General features: G+C 36.8%; 1 protein-coding gene across 4 annotated transcripts in view; it reads left to right on the top strand.

The window, feature by feature from the left end:
* FAM13A (family with sequence similarity 13 member A) overlaps positions 1-20914 on the top strand; it is a 356108-nt gene that overhangs the window by 159452 nt on the left and 175742 nt on the right. For all 4 annotated transcript variants that reach the window (XM_079920400.1, XM_079920402.1, XM_079920401.1 and 1 more), the window contains one exon: positions 10047-10121. In XM_079920400.1, the coding sequence (XP_079776526.1) occupies positions 10047-10121 (75 nt within the window). The remainder of the gene's footprint in view (positions 1-10046; positions 10122-20914) is intronic.

Here is a 20914-nt window from a genome sequence, read left to right on the forward strand (position 1 = left end):
TTTGTTGAAATATATTCCCTCTATACTCACTTTCAGAAGGATTTTTATCATGAATGAATGTTGAATTTTATCAAATTTTTTTCTGCATCTATTGAGATGATCCTGTGGTTTTTGTCTTTTCTTTTGTTGATGTGGTGTATCACATTGATTGATTTGCATATGTTGAACTATCCTTGTGACCCTGGGATGAATCCAATTAGGTCGTGGTGTATGATCTTTTTTATGTGTTGTTGGATTTGGTTTGGTAATATTTTCTTGAGAATTTTTGCATCTATATTCATCAAAGATATTGGCCTGTAATTTTCTTTTTTGGTGGTATCTTTGTCTGGTTTTGGTATCAGGGTGATGGTGGCTTCATAGAATGTCTTTAGGAGTATTCTTTCCCCTTCAATCTTTTGGAAGAGTTTGAGAAGGATCAGTATAAGCTCTTCTTTGTATGTTTGGTTGAATTCACCTGTGAAACCATCTGTTCCTGGATTATTGTTTGTAGAGAGTTTTTTTTATTACAGATTCTATTTCACTACCAGTGATCAGTCTGTTCAAGTTACCTATTTCTTCTTGATTGTACAGTTTCTCTTATGTTTTGTGTGTGTGTGTGTGTGTGTGTGTGTGTGTGTGTGTGTTTCTTTGGTATCGGCTGTGATTTCTCCTCTTTCACTTATTATTTTGTTCACTTGGGTCTTTTCTCTTTTCTTCTTGGTGAGCCTGGCCAGAGGTTTGTCAATTTTGTTTACTCTTTCAAAGAACCAGCTCTTGGTTTTATTCATTTTTCTATTTTTTTATCTCTATTTTATTTCCTCTCTGATCTTTATTATTTCCTTCCTTCTGCTGACTTTAGGTTTTCTTTGTTTTTCTTCTAATTCTTGTAGGTGGTGGGTTAGGCTGTTTATTTGAGATTTTTCTTTTTTCTTGAAGAAGGTATGTATTGCTATGAACTTCCCTCTAAGAACTGCTTTTGCTGCATCCCATAGATTTGGTATGGTTCTGTTTTCATTGTCATTTGACTCAAGGTATTTTTTAATTTCTTCTTTGATTTCATCATTGACCTATTGTGTTTTTAGTAGCGTGTTGTTTAGTCTCTATGTAATCACTTTTTTCTTGTTTCTTTTTCTGTGGTTTATTTCTAGTTTCATGCCATTGTGGTCAGAAAAGATGCTTGAAGTAATTCTGTACTCTTAAATTTGTTGAGGCTTGTTTTGTGCCCTAATATGTGGTCAATCCTAGAGAATGTTCCATGTGCACATGAAAAAAAAAATGTTTTCTGCTTTTTTTGGACGTAATATCCTGAAAATAGCAATAAAGTCTAATTTGAACCACCATTTATTAAACACCTACTGTGTAGCAGTTAGTATTATGTGAACTGGAGCTATAGCATTTAATTTTTTTAAAAAAATCTCTGCCTTCGTGGACTTTGCCTCTTTAGGAGGGGGACACAGACAGTAAACAATTAAGAAAATTAATATGACATTTGATGATACATTCTGTGAAGAAAATTAAAACCATGATAAAGACTTGAGATTAATGGTATATGAGAGGAGAGAGGGAAGTTGGCATCACTATTTTCTATAGAAAATTGAGGGAAGCCCCTCTGAGATGAGTGGAGATCACAGTGCTGTGGTGGAGCAAGCCATATAGACATGAGGAGGAAGAGCATCCCAGGCAGAGGGACCAGCAGATGAAAAGGCCTGAGTCTGGCACTCGCTCACTCGCCTCTGACAACAGATTCAAACCCCTGTGCAAATCAGTAAAAAGTAGACCTTCTGCAAGACTGTGAAACAAGAAAGCATGGTGGGCTAATATGCACATATATTAAGAATAGATCTGAAATCACCAGCACAACATATGGACACCTAAACCAATCTTAAACCAGTTGTGACTGTTACAGAAGTAAAGCAAGTTGAGAGTAACGAGGAAGAGCTGATTCTGATGAGGTTGTTACAGAAAGCTTCTCCAAAGAGGTGACAGAGGAGCGGAAGGAAGAGAAAACTGTAATGGATTGTAATGATGAGATCAGAAGTCTAGATTCTAATGTTTGATGATGCTTAAATCTTTAACCATCTCTTGCTATATTCATTCTCATTCCTTTTTCTTTAATCAGAAATGACTGGTTGCCATTCTCTGTAAAACAATTTTCAACATTCTCTGTAAAGCAGTTTTAAAAGACAATTAAGGTGGTACTTGTGACTAGTGTAGTTGCAGTTTATAAAGTAAAAGTAATGAGTCCAAAATACATCTGAAACTTAACTACTTCTCACCTCTTCCCTTTATATTTCCCTGGTCCAAGCCCAAGAACTACAGATTTCTTCCCAAAAGTTTATATAATGAAAATCTGTTAAATGCTATTTTAATTCAATTTGTTCCCTTTATTTATGTAAAGATAACATCGTATTACTTTTGAGGTTTTTTTTTTTTTTTTTTTTTTTTTTGCGGTACGTGGGCCTCTCACTGTTGTGGCCTCTCCCGTTGTGGAGCACAGGCTCCGGACGCGCAGGCTCAGCAGCCATGGCTCATGGGCCCACCCGCTCCACGGCATGTGGGATCTTCCCGGACCGGGGCACGAACCTGTGTCCCCTGCATCGGCAGGCGGACTCTCAACCGCTGCGCCACCAGGGAAGCCCTACTTTTGAGTTTTAAGAAAACATCCTGTTCATTTGTTATAGTCAGCCAAATTAAGATTCATTTTGCAGATACAGTTGAATTAAAGTGGAGCCTTTTATGGTATTGTAAGGAGTGGTCTGCAATCTGCCAGTGACATTTATTGGATCCTGGTTGTGTGCAAAGTAGCAGTGTGTTATGTAGCTTTTTCCTGTAGGAGGCTTTAGGCTTGGGCTGTTACACCCACTTGTAATCATATCAGCATTGCTCTCTGTCATGTCTCCAACTCACTAAATTCGATCAAATCACTTGTGTGATTTGATTCCAGCATACCAATTGCAGCTCTCTGACAACTTCTGCCTGTCATAATAACAGCTTCTTTGCCACCTACCCTCACCCATTATTATATTACCCAGGTAGTAAGAAAATGTATTATCATCTGATTCTCAATATCATGGAGATCCATCACGTTTCTTTAGTGGTTGGAAATTAATACTAAAGGCAAGGGAAATGTAAGAGTTGACATTATTTTCTTTATTCATTCAAAAAACGCTTATTAAATACCTACAGAATGCTGGGGGTACACTGAGCAAATCCTTACCCACATGAACCTTAAAGTCTACTGGAGGTGATGTACAATAAATAAATCAAAATGTAAAACAAAACTGTGAATTACAAATTAGAATAAGTACTGTGTTTGAAGTAAAGCAGGTTAATAAGGGAAGAGAGTAATCAGGGGAGCCACTTTAGATGGGGTTGTTAAAGAAGGCCTCTCGGAGGAGGTGACATAGGAGCTGAAGGAGGAGAATATACCGGCCATGCTAAAGAAATGGTGGAGAGGCATTCCAGGGAGAGGGAATATGAAAGACGAATACTTGAAGGCAGGAAAGGGCTTGGAGTGTTTGAAGGTAGAAAACGCGGCCATTGTGTCTAAGGCATAGTAAGGGAGCGGGCAAGTGGTGTGAGATGAGGTTAGACAAGAAGGCAAGGGCTAGATCATGTGAGGCTATGTAGGTTATGGTAAATAGTTTGGATTTTATTCCGGGAGTAATGATGAGACATTGCTTGAGGAATGACATCATCTGATATACGTATACAAAGCGTATAGAAAGCAGGATGATTGAAGTAATTTAGGTGAAAAATGATGGCTGTGACTGGGTTGGCTGTGTACATAGAAGTGAATGAATCCCAGTTTACTTTGGAGAGTGCTGACTGGACTTGATGATAGGTTTGATGGTGGGAGGTATGGGAAAGGGAGGAATCAAGGTTGATACCTAAGACATTGGCTTGAGCAACTGGGTACCATTTGCTAATCTGGGGAAGAAACTCCAGGACTGACGTAAATTATTTTGCTGACAAATCAAAAGCTCAGGTTTGGACATAAATTGAGGTGCTTATTAGACAGCAAGGTACAGTTGCCAAGTAAGCAGTTGACTTAAGTAGCTTAGGAGAAACGTCAAAGATAGCGATACAGATTTGGGAGTCGTTAGGATATTGGTTGTATTGAAAAGAAATGAAAGTTTTCTGAGATCATTGTATCCTTTGGGAAAAGAAGAATTCTCTACATCAACCCTTGAGTCACTCCGATTTCATTCAACTGTTTATTCAACACATATTTATTGAGCTCCTACTACACAAGGCACTTTTCAGTGGCACTGTAGTTTTAGTCATGAGTAAGGGACACCAATTATTTACCTTCATAGAACTTGTATTTAGTAGAGGATACACAAAACAAACCAATAACCAATAGATATGTAACTGTATTGTATAGAGGAGAAGCAGTGCCCAAGCAGATCCTGTGGAGCTGGTCAGTGAGGTGGGCAGCTTCCCCCCATCAGTGACGACGTGGCAGCTATTAGAAGGAATCACCTGGGTCAGGTGTTGCTAACTGAGTAAGATGGAAACCAAGCTGTGACTGTTTTCAGCACTTTCTGTGGCTAGTGACCAAACAAACAAACAAACGAAAAACACAGATTTGGGGGCACTGAAGATGAAGGAGTAGATACGGTGAAGACAGCTGCTTTGGAGGAGTGCGCTATAAAGGAAAGCAAACAACGTGGGACCACAGCTAGTGAGAGAACTAAGATTAAGGAAGTTGTTTTTTTGGTTGGTGTTTTCTGTTCTTAAAGATAATTACAGAGCATGCGTGTGATTATGGGAATGATCTCGTGGAGAGGGAGTGGGAGGGGAGAATTGAAAGAGTGACGTCCTTGAGAGGGTGAGAAGAGATGGGCTCAAAGGTGGCGTGGAGGGAATGGCTGATTAGGACCAGAATCTTCCATGGTAACTGGAGGGACATAGAGTGGTTTGTAAATTTGATGGTGGGGTAATGAGAAGCTTCTCTGTTGCTTCTTTTTTCCAATGAAGCAAGAATGGAAGGAAAAGGGTTTGAGAAGAGAGGAGGAGACATGAAGTATCATCTTGGAGAGTGGAAAATCATGTTACTAAAGAAGTATAGCAGGATTGCTGTGGATTAGACAGGGTTCATTCAAGATTTATGGTAATAAATTTAACATGACACAGTCAACCAATTCTCTCTCTATATTTTTTGTTTTCTTTTTTGCGGTACGCGCGCCTTTCACTGTTGCGGCCTCTCCCATTGCGGAGCACAGGCTCCGGACGTGCAGACTCAGCGGCCGTGGCTGACGGGCGCAGCCGCTCCGCGGCATGTGGGGTCTTCCCAGACCGGGGCACGAACCCGTGTCCCCTGCATCAGCAGGTGGACTCTCAACCACTGCACCACCAGGGAAGCCCCAGTTCTATAATTTTTTTCCAGCCACTTTCAGTTGCTCCATTCCCAGCACAGAGAAGGCATATAACCGGATTCATCCAAGGTTGTCCTTTTGTGAAATAAATGCAGTGATTGACGACAAGAGGAAGAAAACGAAGGGCATTAGCAAAGGAATGAAAGGTCGTGAAGTGTAAGCTGATTAAGGAGAGAATTAAAAACAGGAGGAATGCACAAAGGGATTGTGAAAGGTTAGAAAAGGGATATTGTTCATTGATTTGGTTTACTCATTCACCACAACAGCTGAGCTTCTGCTGTGTGCCGAACACTGTTCTAGGCCTTGGGGATGTATCTGTGAGTGACACAGGTCTTCTCACAGAGCAGGGTGAGATGGACAGTGAAGAATTAAAACCACTAAATATTAAAGGGAGATATTGCTGAGCGCTCTGAAGAAACAGAGAGCGCCCCAGTGGGAGGGGAGAGCAGTGGTGATTCAGATGAGGTGTTCCAGGGAGGGAGTCCCCTCCAGTAAATCTGAACAGAGACCTGGGTGAAGTGTGGGCACACAATGTGAATAGCTGGGAGCAGCGGGCTAGGCGGAGGGAACGGCAGGTGCTTTCCTATTTTTTATTGTCGTTAGTAAGTGAATGGAAAGGCCAACACAGCAGGGACAAACAAGGTATTTTTTCTTTCCCTATTGTATTTTTAAATGGTGTTTTCATGATACAGCGGGTTTAAGCAATTGGATGTTACTCAAGTCTTTGGAGTGGGCAGTCAGTTCAGTCAGAAGTCTCGTTCAAGTAGAAATGTTTAAAATAAATATAAGTATACCCTATGTAATATATTCGTGTCTAATTTATCATTCCATTCTCCAGTGACCGGCATTGCAATGCCACACATAATAATAGGGTTCAGTTAATATTTGAGAGAATTTCCATGCTCACATAATACTTACAAACACGAAACGTTCCCCCTTCAAACCTTTGCAAAGAAGTTCTTCTAAGGGGAGAGTTCAAACGCAAACCTGAGGTCTCTTCCCTTTGCCCTGGGAATGTGGGGATTTGCTTTAAAAGGCTTTTTAAAAAATGTAGACATAATTCATGTACCATAAAATTCACCTGTTTACAATATGCAGTTTATTGGGTTTTAGCATGTTCACCAAGTTGTACGACCATTACCATTACCTAACTCCGGAACATTTTTGTCACCCCAAAAGAAGCCCCATGCAGACTGGAGCTATGAGACGTGACTGTACGTTCCCTCCTCCTCCCAGGCCCTGGCTACCACTAATCTGCTTCCTGTCATTATTTGCCTGTTCTGGACATTTCGTACACATGGACTCACACAATATGTGTCCTTTTGTGTCTGGCTTCTTTCACTTAGCATAGTGTTTTCAAGGTGAATCTATGTGATTAGCAGGTATCAGTACTTCATTCCTTTTTATAGCTGGACAATATTCCATTGTGTGTATACACCGTATTTTTTTTATCTGAACAACAGTTGATGGACATTTGTGTTGTTTCCACTTTTGGGCCATTATGAATAATGCTACAGTGAGCACTTATGTAAAAGTTTTTGTGTGGACGTATGTTTTCAATTCTCAGGTATATACCTACAGGCGTAAATTCTCAGGTATATATCTACAAGCATACACCTACAAACATAAATGCTACAGTGAGCACTTATGTAAAAGTTTCTGTGTGGACATATGTTTTTAATTCTCAGGTATATACCTACAAGCATAAATGGTTTTTTAAAAGCACAACTTTAAAAAGGTTTTATCTTTAAAATATTTCTCATAATATATTATGGAGTTACCATACTATATCTGTTTTAAAACAATACATTAAGTTATTACCAGTTACTAATTTAAGGTACTAGTTGAATTACTTAATTTCCCTCCAGAAATCTGAGTAACACTTGGCCCTGCAGGAAGTGTGGCCTGTGTTCTGTAGTTCACTGCTATTGCATGGGAGCCAGTACTCCAGCAGCATTCGGATGGGGGCATTGGGAATGCAACCCTCAACAGGATGTGGCTTAACTTTTTTGTCAATAAATATTGCTTCCTGAAAGAATCATAAGGTCATAAAGTCTTGAAATTTAAGAGCTAGCTAGGATTCTTGGAGCTCACCTAATCCAGTCCCTTTGTTGTATAGATCTTTAAACTGAGGGAGAGGTCCAAGAGGTTAAAATGCTTGCCTGGGGCTTCCCTGGTGGCTCAGTGTTTGAGAGTCTGCCAGACGATGCAGGGGACATGGGTTCGTGCCCCGGTCCGGGAAGATCCCACATGCCGTGGAGCGGCTGGGCCCGTGAGCCATGGCCGCTGAGCCTGCGCGTCAGGAGCCTGTGCTCCGCAACGGGAGGGGCCACAACAGTGAGAGGCCCGCGTACCGCAAAAAAAAAAAAAAAATGCTTGCCTGACTTCCTAGAGCTGGTTAGAGAGCTAGGATGGTGCTGTGACTACTGAACTTCACTTTGACTCCACTCTCTGAATTTAAAGTCATAAAACAAAAAATAAACGTAATTTATGTAGGTGGCATTTTCAGTTAAAAGTTTACAGAAAATGCTTTCAGAGTCTTTTAGGGAAAAGCTGACTGTCAGCCTTATACTTATTAATTCACAGGGACAGGGAGGCAAATTAGGAGTGATACTGTCACTTTTAAAGGAAACACAGCCACTTTTAGTTTATGCATAAGGAAGAAAGAATTATAGGCATTTAGAAGCTCAGACAGACATAAACAAAGGTCACCTATTCCTATTCACTTTCCTTAAGAGTTGGCCTTTTTTCTTCTCATCACATTCTAACATTTACTTACCAGTAGTTTAAAAAGAGGTATAAGGATTATACCTAATTATATTATCCAAGGGTAGCCAAATTACGCAACGGACTATGCAGTTAATCACTTAAACCTTTTAAATGTCATGCTGGATATAGTTTATCCCTCTCACAGTGAGTCAGAAGCGGGAATGGGTTCATTCACTATTTCCAGTAAACAGCTTCCCAACAGCAGGTGGTGTGACTGGTGGGAAAGGGTAGGACTGGAATGCACACTTATTTGGAGAGCTCAGAAATGTACCCTTGGTCCTTACACAGGGCTGTGCATGAGGCCACGGGCAGCTGAGAGTGTTGGCCGTGCTGCAGCTACCCCTGCCCCCAGCTCACAAGAGGTTCATGATACCCTCCGAGTCTGGGAATATTGCTCCCTAGCACAGAGTGGAGGACAGGTAGCCTGTACAGCCCTGTGGTCCAGGCATGGGTCTCGACTCTACCACTCTGTGATTTTGGGCACATCACCTCAGGATGCACACCCCTCATCTGTAAAATTAGGGGCGTGGATAGAGTAGTTGATCATTAAAAAATCTCTTGGCTTTAAAATGCTGTGGTTCTACAACCTGGTCATTTAAGCTGTCAGCTATATTGGATGAGAAGTAGTATATAAAGATGATAAGAGCTCAGGCCTTAAAGTTATTCAGAACCATCTTTGAGTCCTGTGTGACATTAGGCAATTTACTTAACTTCTGTATGCTTTTGTTGTGTAATACTTAAAGGGGGAATGATAATACGATATAATAATAGTACCTAACTCATAGGGCTGTTGAGGGGGACATGGCATTATGAATGCAAAGTCTTTAGCACAGTGCCCGAAACATCCTATGATTTAGTAATTATTTATTAGTAGTAAGTAGTAGTGTTATTTTCTTTAGGGACACTTTGTCCTCATAATATACTGTTCCCTTTAAAAATATAAGAATGTAATTCCAGGAAATTTTAGTAATATTATAAAATGTGTAGAATACAGTTTTGTTTAAAAGATGATAATTAACCCTAAAGTAAGTTGGAAAAAAACCTCATTATTTAGATGAGTGAATGGTAGACATGATAGGGGAAGAAATGGGCTGCAGAGGTGAAGGTTTTGGAGCAGGTAAAAGAAGTCTGACTTATTTACTCCTTAGCTTTATTGTTGACTATAATCTTCCTCTTATGTATTTTCGTTCTGTCTTAATTTGGAGATAGAATCATCTATGGAAAACTGACTCAAGTTAATGGCTATTCAGAAGTGAGGCCCTACATTATTTTGTAAAAAACAACAAGATTGTTGTTTTTATTTACCATGTAGAAATAAATAGTAAATCTATCCAACCGCAAGTAAGCTGCTGCCTCGTAATCTCTGCTCTTATTTTTGCATGTACTGTTGTGGCGTGAACCGAGGACTTAGAAGCTTAATAATTTTGTAAACAGATACTCAGATATTTTTTCTCGGGATATTGATATGCAGCTGTCACTATTCGATACGGATTATGAACAATGTGAAGGAATTTGTTTATGATAAAACATTTACAGAATCAGAACCCGTTTGTAAAATACTTGGGGAAAGTTGGAAACTTCAAGTTTGGTGTTGATATCTTGGAGAATTACTCAGTTCTCCAAAGAAGAGGTGAGATGTCTGTGGATATGTAAATGACATGATAGCGTAGATGAGATTCTTAATACTCCTCTCTGAATATATATGTCCTGTAAGCCCCACACCTACTCCATCACTGTCTTACATTACTTCACTGATGTATGTGACAAAGAAGAAAGGAAACGTTTTGACTGCTCTCTACAGTCTCACTAGCTTCTGATATGAACAACTCAATCCAGAAATGCTTTTCACTACATTGTAATTTCTGGTTAGGGTAGTGTTCTTCGGTCTCTAATGTTCCTTTTATACTTCTTTTATAGGAGGCCAATTGTAAGAACATCCTTCTAACAAAAGACTTCGTGAGAGACACACAAAAGCCATCTCCAAAAACCAAGGTAGGTTATGTCTGCTCTTTAGGCTATTGTGTGAAACCTTTAGAAAGACTCTTTATCTTCTCGGGTTTCCATGCTCTGTGGCTTGCATTTCCCTCAGCACCACACCCCCTTTTTTTTTGGACCTAGTGGTCTTAAATATACTTCTTTTTAGCGGATTTAATCCAAGGTTATATTCATCCAAAAATGCTCAGGACACTCTTATTATTTAATGGACAGTGATATTTTTTATGTTTTTATTTTTTTTACCCACTAACTTTTTAAAAATTTTATATTGGAGTAGAGTTGATTTACAATGTTTTGTTAGTTTCAGCTGTACAGCAAAGTGATTCAGTTATACATATACATATATCTATTCTTTTTCAGATTCTTTTCCCATATACGTTATTACAGAGTATAGAGTTCCCTGTGCTATACAGTAGGTCCTGGTTGATTGCCTATTTTATATATAGTAGTGTGTATATATTAACCCCAACCTCCTAATTTATCCCTCCCACCCCACACCTTTCCCCTTTGGTAACCATAAGTTTGTTTTCTAAGTCTGTGAGTCTGTTTCTGTTTTGTAAATAAGTTCATTTGTATCATTTTTTAGATGCCACGTATAAGTGATATCATATGATATTTGTCCTTCTCTGTTTGACTTACTTCACTTAGTATGATAGTCTCTAGGTCCATCCATGTTCCTGTAAATGGCCTTATTTCATTCTTTTTTATGGCTAAGTAATAGTTCATTGTATATATGTGCCACATCTTCTTTATCCACTCCTCTGTCGATGGACATTTAAGTTGCTTCCATGTCTTGGTTGTAGTAAATAATGCTGCAGTGAACATTGGGGTGCTTGTATCTTTTTGAATTATGGTTTTCTCCAGATATATGCCCAGGAGTGGGATTGCTGGATCATGTGTTAGCTATATTTTTAGTTTTTTTAAGGAACCTCCATACTGTTCTCCATAGTGGCTGTACCAATTTACATTCCCACCAACAGTGTAGGAGGGTTCCCTTTTCTCCACACCCTCTCCAGCATTTATTATTTGTAGACTTTTTAATGATGGCCATTCTGACTGGTGTGAGGTGATATCTCGTTGTAGTTTTGCTTTGCATTTCTCTAATAATTAGCAGTGTTGAGCCTCTTCATGTGCTTTTTGGCCATCTGTATGTCTTCTTTGTAGAAATGTCTGTTTAGGTTTTCTGCCCATTTTTTGATTGGGTTTTTTTTTGTTTTTTTTTTAATATTGAGCTGCACGAGCTGTTTGTATACTCTGGAGATTAATCCCTTGTTGGTTGCTTCATTTGCAAATATTTTCTCCCATTCTGAGGGTTGTCTTTTTGTTTTGTTTATGGTTTCCTTTGCTGTGCAAAAGCTTTGAAGTTTCATTAGGTCCCATTTGTTTGTTTTTGTGTTCATTACTCTAGGAGGTGGGTACAAAAAGGTATTGCTGCAATTTATGTCAAAGAGTGTTGTGCCTATGTTTTCCTCTTAAGAGTTTTATAGTATCCAGTCTTATAATTTATATGGAAACACAAAAGACCTCGAATAGCCAAAACAATCTTGAGAAAGAAAAATGGAGCTGGAGGAATCAGGCTCCCTAACTCCAGACTATGCTATAAAGCTACAGCAATCAAAACAGTACGGTACTGGCCTAAAGACAGACTTATAGATCAATGGAGCAGGATAGGAAGCCCAGAAATAAAACCACACACCTATGGGCAGTTAATCTATGACAAAGGAAGCAAGCATATACAGTGGAGAAAAGACAGTCTCTTCAGTAAGTGGTGCTGGGAAAATTGGACAGCCACATGTAGAAGAAGAAAATCAAAACATTCTCTAACACCATACACAAAAATAAGCTCAAAATGGATTAAAGACTAATGGATACTATAAAACTCTTAGTGATATTTTTTAATAGACAGTTTTACTTCTGCTCAATCAGAATTGTTTCCATTGTATTCCCTATAATATAGAGAACACTCAAGTATAATGGAAGGTTACTTCTGGGGGTAAAATAAAATGTGCAACTGTAATTTTTCTTTTGCAAAATAGAAATCACTTTATTGATTTTTCATAATTATAAAAATAACACATGGTCAGTGGAAAGTATGTAAGCAAATTTTAACAAGAAAAATAAGAACTATCATACATATGACAGAATAAAGGGTCTAATGTGTAAAATTTTGTTTTCTTTATTAAGAGAATTCCAAAATGCACATAGTTGTTTTGCTAGTGAAAAGAAAAATCTCCATTAACCTAAAATATATCGTGAGAATTTATTTGATCATTTGTCCAACCAGAAGAGTGATCGCATTAATTTTAGAGCCCCTTTCTAAGTCTTAAATCTTTTGAGTAGAACTTCTCCTATTTACTAGGTGTATATAATATTCCTAACTGACCACTATGATATTTATATAGCTACTTTTTTTCCCGTTCTAAGACAAAATGTTCTCCAAACTTTCTTGTGTTCATTGTAGGCAAAATTTTAAAGGATTCTTATCTCTGGTTTTAATTGCAGGTTATTATAAAAATAATTGTGGCTTTCTTTTTAAAGTTAAATCAAGTGAAGTAATGAGTCATTACTTAATACTTAGGGTAAGAGACTACAGTTTATTTTTAAAAGAAATACAAACATCTTTTTTTATAAAACTTGTTCCACCTTAATTTTTATTTTTGGAAAATTTTTTTAACTACTAGGCATTCCTTTCCAGATTCAAACTATCTTCTGTATCTTCTTCACTGAAATATTTGTGTATACAAGCTTACAGAAAACTAATTCAAATATATAGTAGAAATTTTGTTTACTGTGAATTAATAAAAATTCAGTGTCAAAAATATACTCACCAAGTAAATGCATTTAAAAATATAGGATTTGAGGAACATTTTTAGGTAACATTTGCTCATTAACTCCATTTATATTGGAATATACCTACTTTTAGGTGAAGAGACTTAGATGAATCACTTCATAAATGAAAGATAATCTTGAAACCTGTCATAAAAACTGTTTGAAGAGATTCTATTATGAAATTAATCCCATTTGGAATATTTCAGGCATATAGAGACTCAATAATTAATGTATATTGATTACCCTCTATCAGTCTCACTGTATGGTTCATGACCAAGCTAACTCAATAGAGAAATTGGTTAATCCGTAGTTTGTAACTTTAGCTTCTCTGTGGTCTTGCATGAGCAAGTTTAAATTTACATGAGCAGACTAATCTTTGCTTAGCTCTGCTTAGTTTAGAGGTGATTAAAATCCTTGTTATTTCAAATCCCCAGAAATGAGGCAGAGCATGTGAGTTGCAAGAGATTATAAGGCACTAACTCTTTCACCAAGATTGTATCTTAAGATCTTTTTTTCCGCCAGTTGATCTTTGAAAACTGAAGCTGAAAACACTTTCAAATATAGTTGGTATAAAACAGACAAACAAACAAAATGTGGTTGGTGTGTCCTTTCTAGAATGACTTAGTGAGCTGTGAGAATGATGTCTATCCTTGGTACTAATGTTACTTCATTTGGCCTCCGTAGCTATCTTTCTCAGACATCTCTAGTTACAGCTGTATGTGTCTTGAACAGCTAAGCATTTCTGATCCCTGTATGGCTAGAGATGTAAAATGGTAATCCAGAAATGGCATTTGTCCACTGGTTCTGGAGATGTCTCTCTAGTCTAAGCCATCTGTCCCCATCTGTGTTCTCTCTGCTAGCTGTTTTCTCTGCTCTTAGGCAATGGGGAGAATTGTATTTCTGTCCCTTATATAGGAAAGCCTCTTCTTGATCTGAGTCCAAGCTGGAAAAAAAAAATGATACCTCCATTACACAGTGCCATGACACTTCCTGGATGAGCAATGATCACCAGCCCAGCTAGCTCAAGGGCATGGCCATCTAACCATTTCATGGTCAATAACTGGGTAGACTACATATGCAAACAAATAAATGGAATAGATGATACAGAAGGGAACATCAAATAGATTTTTACAGAGGTGTGGAACATAGGCACAGCTCCTTGTAACCTAGTATAATAATGATTAGAGGAGAGGAGACAAAGTCTTTTTCTACCTAACACAAGTGCAAATGGCTCTAAATAAGCCTCACAACCCATATTCGTTGGTCACAGTATAAACCGTAAAGAAGATCCAGGAACTAAGGGAAGAAAACTCTTTCTTCTCTCTCCCCTTGGGGTATGACCTAGACTTGCCACTGAATTTGCTGTGTTCTTGTTGACCACGGTAAAAAAAAAACACCTCAGGTTCAGGCCATTGTATAAAAATAAATGTCAGATTCATTCAGCGCTGGAGTGAAAGTATAAAATAGAAGATAATCTCTTTCCTTCCTGACTTTTCTCAGTGGATAAAACTGTACTGATAAAAATTAAAATTACAAGCACATAAGAGGTTTAGTCATTGCATTCTCCTACTGCTTTTATAGATGTTTCCTTTAGTAAACCAAGTCATATTAACTAAAAAATGTGTGATAAAAATAATGCAGTTATCAAGTAAGCAGTTATGTAGTAGAAACAACTGTGAAATTATTTTTCTTTTCAGAAGTTAATGATTTCAGGGGCCATGCATCATTTATGAAGGAGATTTTCTTCAATAATGAAACTAGTTGTCACAGATATATTTTCTTAAATGGTTTTAAAAATGCCTATGCCTGGGCTTCCCTGGTGGCACAGTGGTTGAGAGTCCGCCTGCCCATGCAGGGGACACGGGTTCGTGCCCCGGTCCGGGAAGATCCCACATGCCGCGGAGCGGCTGGGCCCGTGAGCCATGGCCGCTGAGCCTGCGCATCCAGAGCCTGTGCTCCGCAACGGGAGAGGCCATAACAGTGAGAGGCCCCCGTACTGCAAAAAAATAAATAAAATAAAATAAAATAAAAAATAAAATAAATGCCTATGCCTATTAGCATAGTGAACTAGAAATTTAAACTAATGTAGGGTTTTGAGAAAATTGAGTGACAGTATAATTTTATTTTCAATATGCAAATTAATAGTCATTTAATAAGCATTAAATTTTACTAAAATGCTAAGTTATTTTAAAATCATTGTTAATGGATGTGAATATAGTTTATGGTGCTTTAATTAATGTATACAAACATTCTAATTAGTATTCCACTTTTTCCAGTTGACATTGTTTCACTGTTGTTTCCACACATCAGCCTACTTTGCGTACTTATTCCTTTAATAAAGGTAAATAATAGTAGTAGCAGTAACAGTGATGATGATGACGGTAGCTACTGTTGATCAAGTTCCAGTCACTATACTACTTAATATATATATTTCTAATAATCATAGTGTTTCATATGTCATCATCCATATTTAACTATATTGAAAATATGGGGCTGCTTCTAATTATCGTTAGTATAAAAAGCCTTACTAGGTAAGTGTTAACAAAGAATAACTTGTGACTGTTAAACAGTATTATTTTCTTAGGTTTTATTACCTATAGTAGAATTAACAGATATGAATTGTTTTATGAATAGTGTAGCCTAACATACCGTCTCTCCTCCCCATTTTGAAATTGTTTATAATTTATGCACATTATTATAGGCTAACCACGTACCTGTATCTACACACAATATATATTATAACTTTGCAGGTTTTACAACTTTATATTAATAAAGTGTACAGTATATCACCTTCTGCAACTTTTTTTCCTGTTCAGTATGCTCTATCAATATTCACTTTCAGTAAGAATAAAATACAGTTTAGGTATTCTAGGTTTTTCTAATATTTAGGTTGTCTCCAACATTCAGTTGATTTCCAATATTTTGCTATTACAAACCAACTTTAAGTGAATAATTTTCACATGACACCTTTTATGCACCTGTAGAGTAGGGTCGTAAGTAGGTACACCTTTGTCCCGGTATTGCAGATGTTCTTAAAATGTGCTAATTTACATATTCAACAGCTGTGTGTGACTTTCGTTTTTCACATCCTCACAAATCGTTGGTAATATCAGAGTTCTCATGGTTGTTCCCCCGAATCTAATGAGTGTGGGAAGCATCTTGCTATTGCCTTAGTTCGGATTTCTCTAATTGCTACTCATCACAGAGACATTTATTTTTCACTGAATGTCCAGGTGTCTCTCCAACGTTTCCCAGCCCCATTGCAGGTAGGTGAGGCCAGTCAACTACTTTTGGCCAGTAGGCTGTGAGCAGAAGCGACAACTGTCATGTCAGAGGTAGAGATTCAAAACTTTTCCAGCCCTTTCTTACAGTACATTAACTGGACAGTGAAGCATGGGTCCTCAGAGTGGCCTGTCAGCTTGCATTGGATCTGTGTCATGACTGAAAAACAAACCTGTTTTGTTACGCCACTGGGATTTCTGAGTTAATTTGTACCTTCCCTATAATGTAGCCTACCACGCGGGCAGCGTGTATTTCATGTGTTTGTTTTCATATGTTTATTAAACTTTGGTCATATCTGTGTTTATTACTCTGTGTACTGCTTTCTCCTACTGTTGCAAATTTTGCTATTGGGTTGTTTGCTTTTTTCTTAATGATTTGTAAGAGTTTGCTAGCTGTTGTCAGCTATATGTGTTCCAAATACTTTCACCCAATTTTCTGGGTTTTTTTTTTTTTCATATAGAATACAGTGTCTTTTAATGTTGGAAAGTTTTTTACTTCAGTGAAGTCTTTAGTGTTTATGCTTTTTTACATCTTGTTTAAGAAATCCTCACCTACTTTGAGATCACTTAGAAAGTCTTTTTTATTATTTTCCAAAAGTTTTAACGTTTCCTTTGTGTATATATATATATATATATAGGTCTTAATCATTCAAAATTGAATTTTATGTTAAACATAATGTAGTAATCTCATTTTATATGTGAAAATCAATCAACTCAGCATATTTGTTCAATAGTTCATCTTTCCCCCACTTTTTGAAATAGCATTTCCATTGTATATCAGATGCTTTTATGTCTCTTTCTGGACTGTACTATTTGTTGCTTTTTCTGTGTGTTTATCTTATGTCATTACCACAGTGTCTTAATTAGTGTTATCTGGTAGAATAAGTTTCTTCAACTTTGTTTTTCTTCTTGAAAATTATCGTGGCCCTTCTTGGTCCTTTGCTTTTGCAGTTGAATATTATCAAGTTTCATGAGAAATTTTATTTAGAATTTAAATTGAATTGATAGATTAATTTCATGAGCATTGGTATTTTATCCATGACCATCATGTAACTTTCCATTTACTCAGGTCCTCTTTAATGTCTTTTGATTTTTAAAAAATTATCATTTTCTCCTAGATCTCCATTTTGCAGATATTATAAATGGAGTACTTACTATGTCTTCAAACTTTGTTGCTGATGTTTAATGTTGAAACTGACTTTTACCATTGACTTTATATCTGAAAACCTTGCCAAATTCTCATAATATTTTGTAAGCAATTCTGTTTGACTTCATTTGGAGACAGTCATATCATGTGGAAATAATGAGCATCATTTATTCCTTTTCAAGCCTTTTATCATTTGATATCTTTTTTTCTTGTGCTACGTTCCAGGACTCCCAGTATATAAGGTTAAATAGAAATGATGATAGCATGCCTTCTTGAGTTGCTTCCTGATTTTAAGGGAAGTTTTCTACATTTTACTTTTACATATTATAATTGCATTTATCTTCTTTCTTTCTTTCCTTTTTTTGGGGAGGGGGCGGGTAATTCTTTTGAAATGCCAAGCACATAGCCGACCTCCAATAAAATCTTGAAAATGAACACATAAATATTTGCTTCTTGTTTTTTTGTTTCATATGAAAGTAGTTAGTGTCAGTATGTTTTCATGCATTTTTTCTTCACACATACACTCATTAGGTTTATGGTATTTACTTTAGGTCTTTGGTAGGTATGTTTTATAAATTTATATTTTGCTAAGAATTTTTATTTTGAGTGAATGTTAAACTTTAGCAAATATTCCTTTGATTTCTGTTAAGATAATTGCATGGTTTTTCTCCCATTTTCTTTTATTGTGGAGAGTCATATTCATAGATTTTCTAACCTTAGACCAACAGTGCATCACTGGAATAAACCAGTTCTGAACCTGGCCCTGATAGCTATTTTTAAACACCTTGAAAGTTTTGGATAGCTGATATTTTGTTTAGCATTTTTGCATCTAGGTTAATAATTTTTTTTGTTTTGTCTACTTTTGGTATAAAGGTTGTGCTATGTTAATAAAATGAAATGAGGAAAGCCTTTTGTAATCTGTGAAACAGTTTAAGAGGAGGATTATCAGTTCCTGCAATATTTGGCAGAATGTGTCTAGATCTAGTGAGGTTTATTGATTTATTTGTTTTTAATTTTGTTTTGTTTTTTGAATTTGTTTTGGTAAGTTGATCTTTAACTACTGATTCAGTTTATTTTGTGCCTATAGTCCTATTCATGTTTTTAATTTATTTTATTTTTTATTTTATTTTTTTTGTCTGTGTTGGGTCTTCATTGCTGCGTGCAGGCTTTCTCTAGCTGCAGCGAGTGGGGGCTACTCTTCCTTGCGGTGCACGGGCTTCTCATTGCGGAACTTTTGTTGCGAAGCATGGGTTCTAGGTGCACGGGCTTCAGTAGTTGCAGCGAGCAGGCTCAGTAGTTGCAGCACACAGGCCCTAGAGTGCGCAGGCTTCAGTAGTTGTGGCATGTGGGCTCAGTAGTTGCGGCACCAAGGCTCTAGGGCATGTGGGCTTCAGTAGTTGTGACACACAGGCTCAGTAGTTGTGGCTCGCAAGCTCTAGAGCACAGGCTTAGTAGTTGTGGTACCCGGGTTTAGTTGGTCCGTGGCATGTGGGCTTTTCCTGGACCAGAGATTGAACCCGTGTCCCCTGCATTGGCAGTTGGATTCTTAACCACTGTGCCACCGGGAAAGTCCCTTATATTTTTTATTTATTCTGAATTATTAGTTTTTAATTGAAGTATAGTTGATTTACAATATTATATTACTTTCAGGTGTACAGCATAGTGATTTGATATTTTTATAGATTATACTCCATTTAAAGTTACTATAAAATATTGGCTGTATTCCCTGTGCTGTACAGTATGTCCTTGTAGCATATTTATTTTATACACAGTAGTTTGTACCTCCTAATCCCCTACCCATAGCTTTCCCCTCACCCTTTCCCTCTCCCTACTGGTAACCATTGGTTTGTTCTCCATATCTATAAGTCTGTTTCTGTTTTGTTAATTCATTTGGTTTATTTTTTATATTCCACAAGTAAGTCGTAACAGAGTATTTGTCCTTCTCTGTGTGACTTACTTCACTAAGCATAATACACTTTAGGTCCATCCATGTTGTTACAAATGGCAGAATTTCATTCTTTTTTAAGGCTGAATACTATTCCATTATCGATATATATATGTGTGTGCGTGTGTGCGTGCGCACACACATCTTTATCCATTCATCTGTTGATGGACTCTCAGGTTGTTTCCATGTCTTGGCTATTGTAAATAATGCTGCTATGAACATTGGGGTGCATGTACCTTTTCAAATTAATGCTTTTATTTTCTTTGGGTATATACCCAGGAGTGGAATTCCTGGATCATATAGTAGTTCTGTTTTTAGTTTTTTGATGTTATATTTTCTAGGAAATTGTCTATTTTAATTAATTAATCAGCATAAAATATTTTAATGTTTCCTCTTATTTTTGAAATCAATATTTCATCTATAGTTACAGTCTTTTTTTCATTTTTAATATTTTGGGACATTTTCCTTTTTGCTTTTGATTAGGCTTGCTAGATACTTGTCTATTAGTCTTTGCAGCTTTCAGTTTTACAGATTCTCTACTGTAGCTATTTCCTGTTTCATCGATCTCTGCTATTATTTCCTATTTTCTCTATATCTGTTATTCATGCAGTAGATTTTTTTTCCTAATGTCTGTCACCTTTTCCTCCATAGACATATATTTTAATACATTTTCCATGTGATGTGATACTGAAACTCGATAACCAGTTCTTTTAAGTGTATTTGCTCTGTTTATTGACAGCCTCTTCTGATGTGTTGAGTGTCTTTATTACATTAGAGAGCTCTTTTAGAATCATGTCATTTTCTTCCTTCCCTTTTTTTTTTTTTTTTGGTAATACTTTCACAATGTCAGGCACATAGTGAATGCTCAGTAAATACTTGAGAAAGAACAAATAAATAAATCAATTTTTTCTCTTATTTTATATGAAAGCAGTGAGTGTCAGTGTGTGTGTTTTTTGGGGGGAGGTTAAAGAGAATTTGCTCTTGTAAAAATCTAGTAAAATTCAGTACATTTTTCCTTTGGAAAGGGTTCAATAACCATTAAATACATAATTATTTCTGGAATTTAAGAATCTGGGTTTTATGTGTTTCTTTTCCTGATTTGTCTCTTTAGAGCTTTTCTTATAATAATTTCCCATCTGCTTTCTCTGCCCCCGTATGTTTGTATACATGAATGTATGTTTACTTCACTAGATAGAAAATGTTCCGTATTTTTCCGTCTCCCCTATAGGTGCTGGGTGATAAAATTCTCTTCCTTTTTTGCCTCTTTCATTATCTTGGGAAATCACTTTTCAAAGCTGTCTCTTCAGTGTTAAGAAGCATAAAAATTGTAAAAGTGAATAACTTTGTTCATTTATTACTACAGTTATATCTATGACTAAATCTTTTATTTTTTACAAGCATATTCTTTCTTTAATCTCTCTAGAATTAATGACATGTAGATTCAGTTATTTGGATAGTGTTTCCTATGTTCTGTGATATTTTATAACATATATATACTATTGAGTAAAAATAATACAGAGTTAAATAGTTATTTTAAATAATAATGCAAATATGATGGTATTTCTGGGTGTACCTGCCTAATCTCTTA

Source organism: Stenella coeruleoalba (assembly GCF_951394435.1).
Source record: "Stenella coeruleoalba genome assembly, chromosome: 4".
NCBI lineage: Eukaryota > Metazoa > Chordata > Mammalia > Artiodactyla > Delphinidae > Stenella > Stenella coeruleoalba.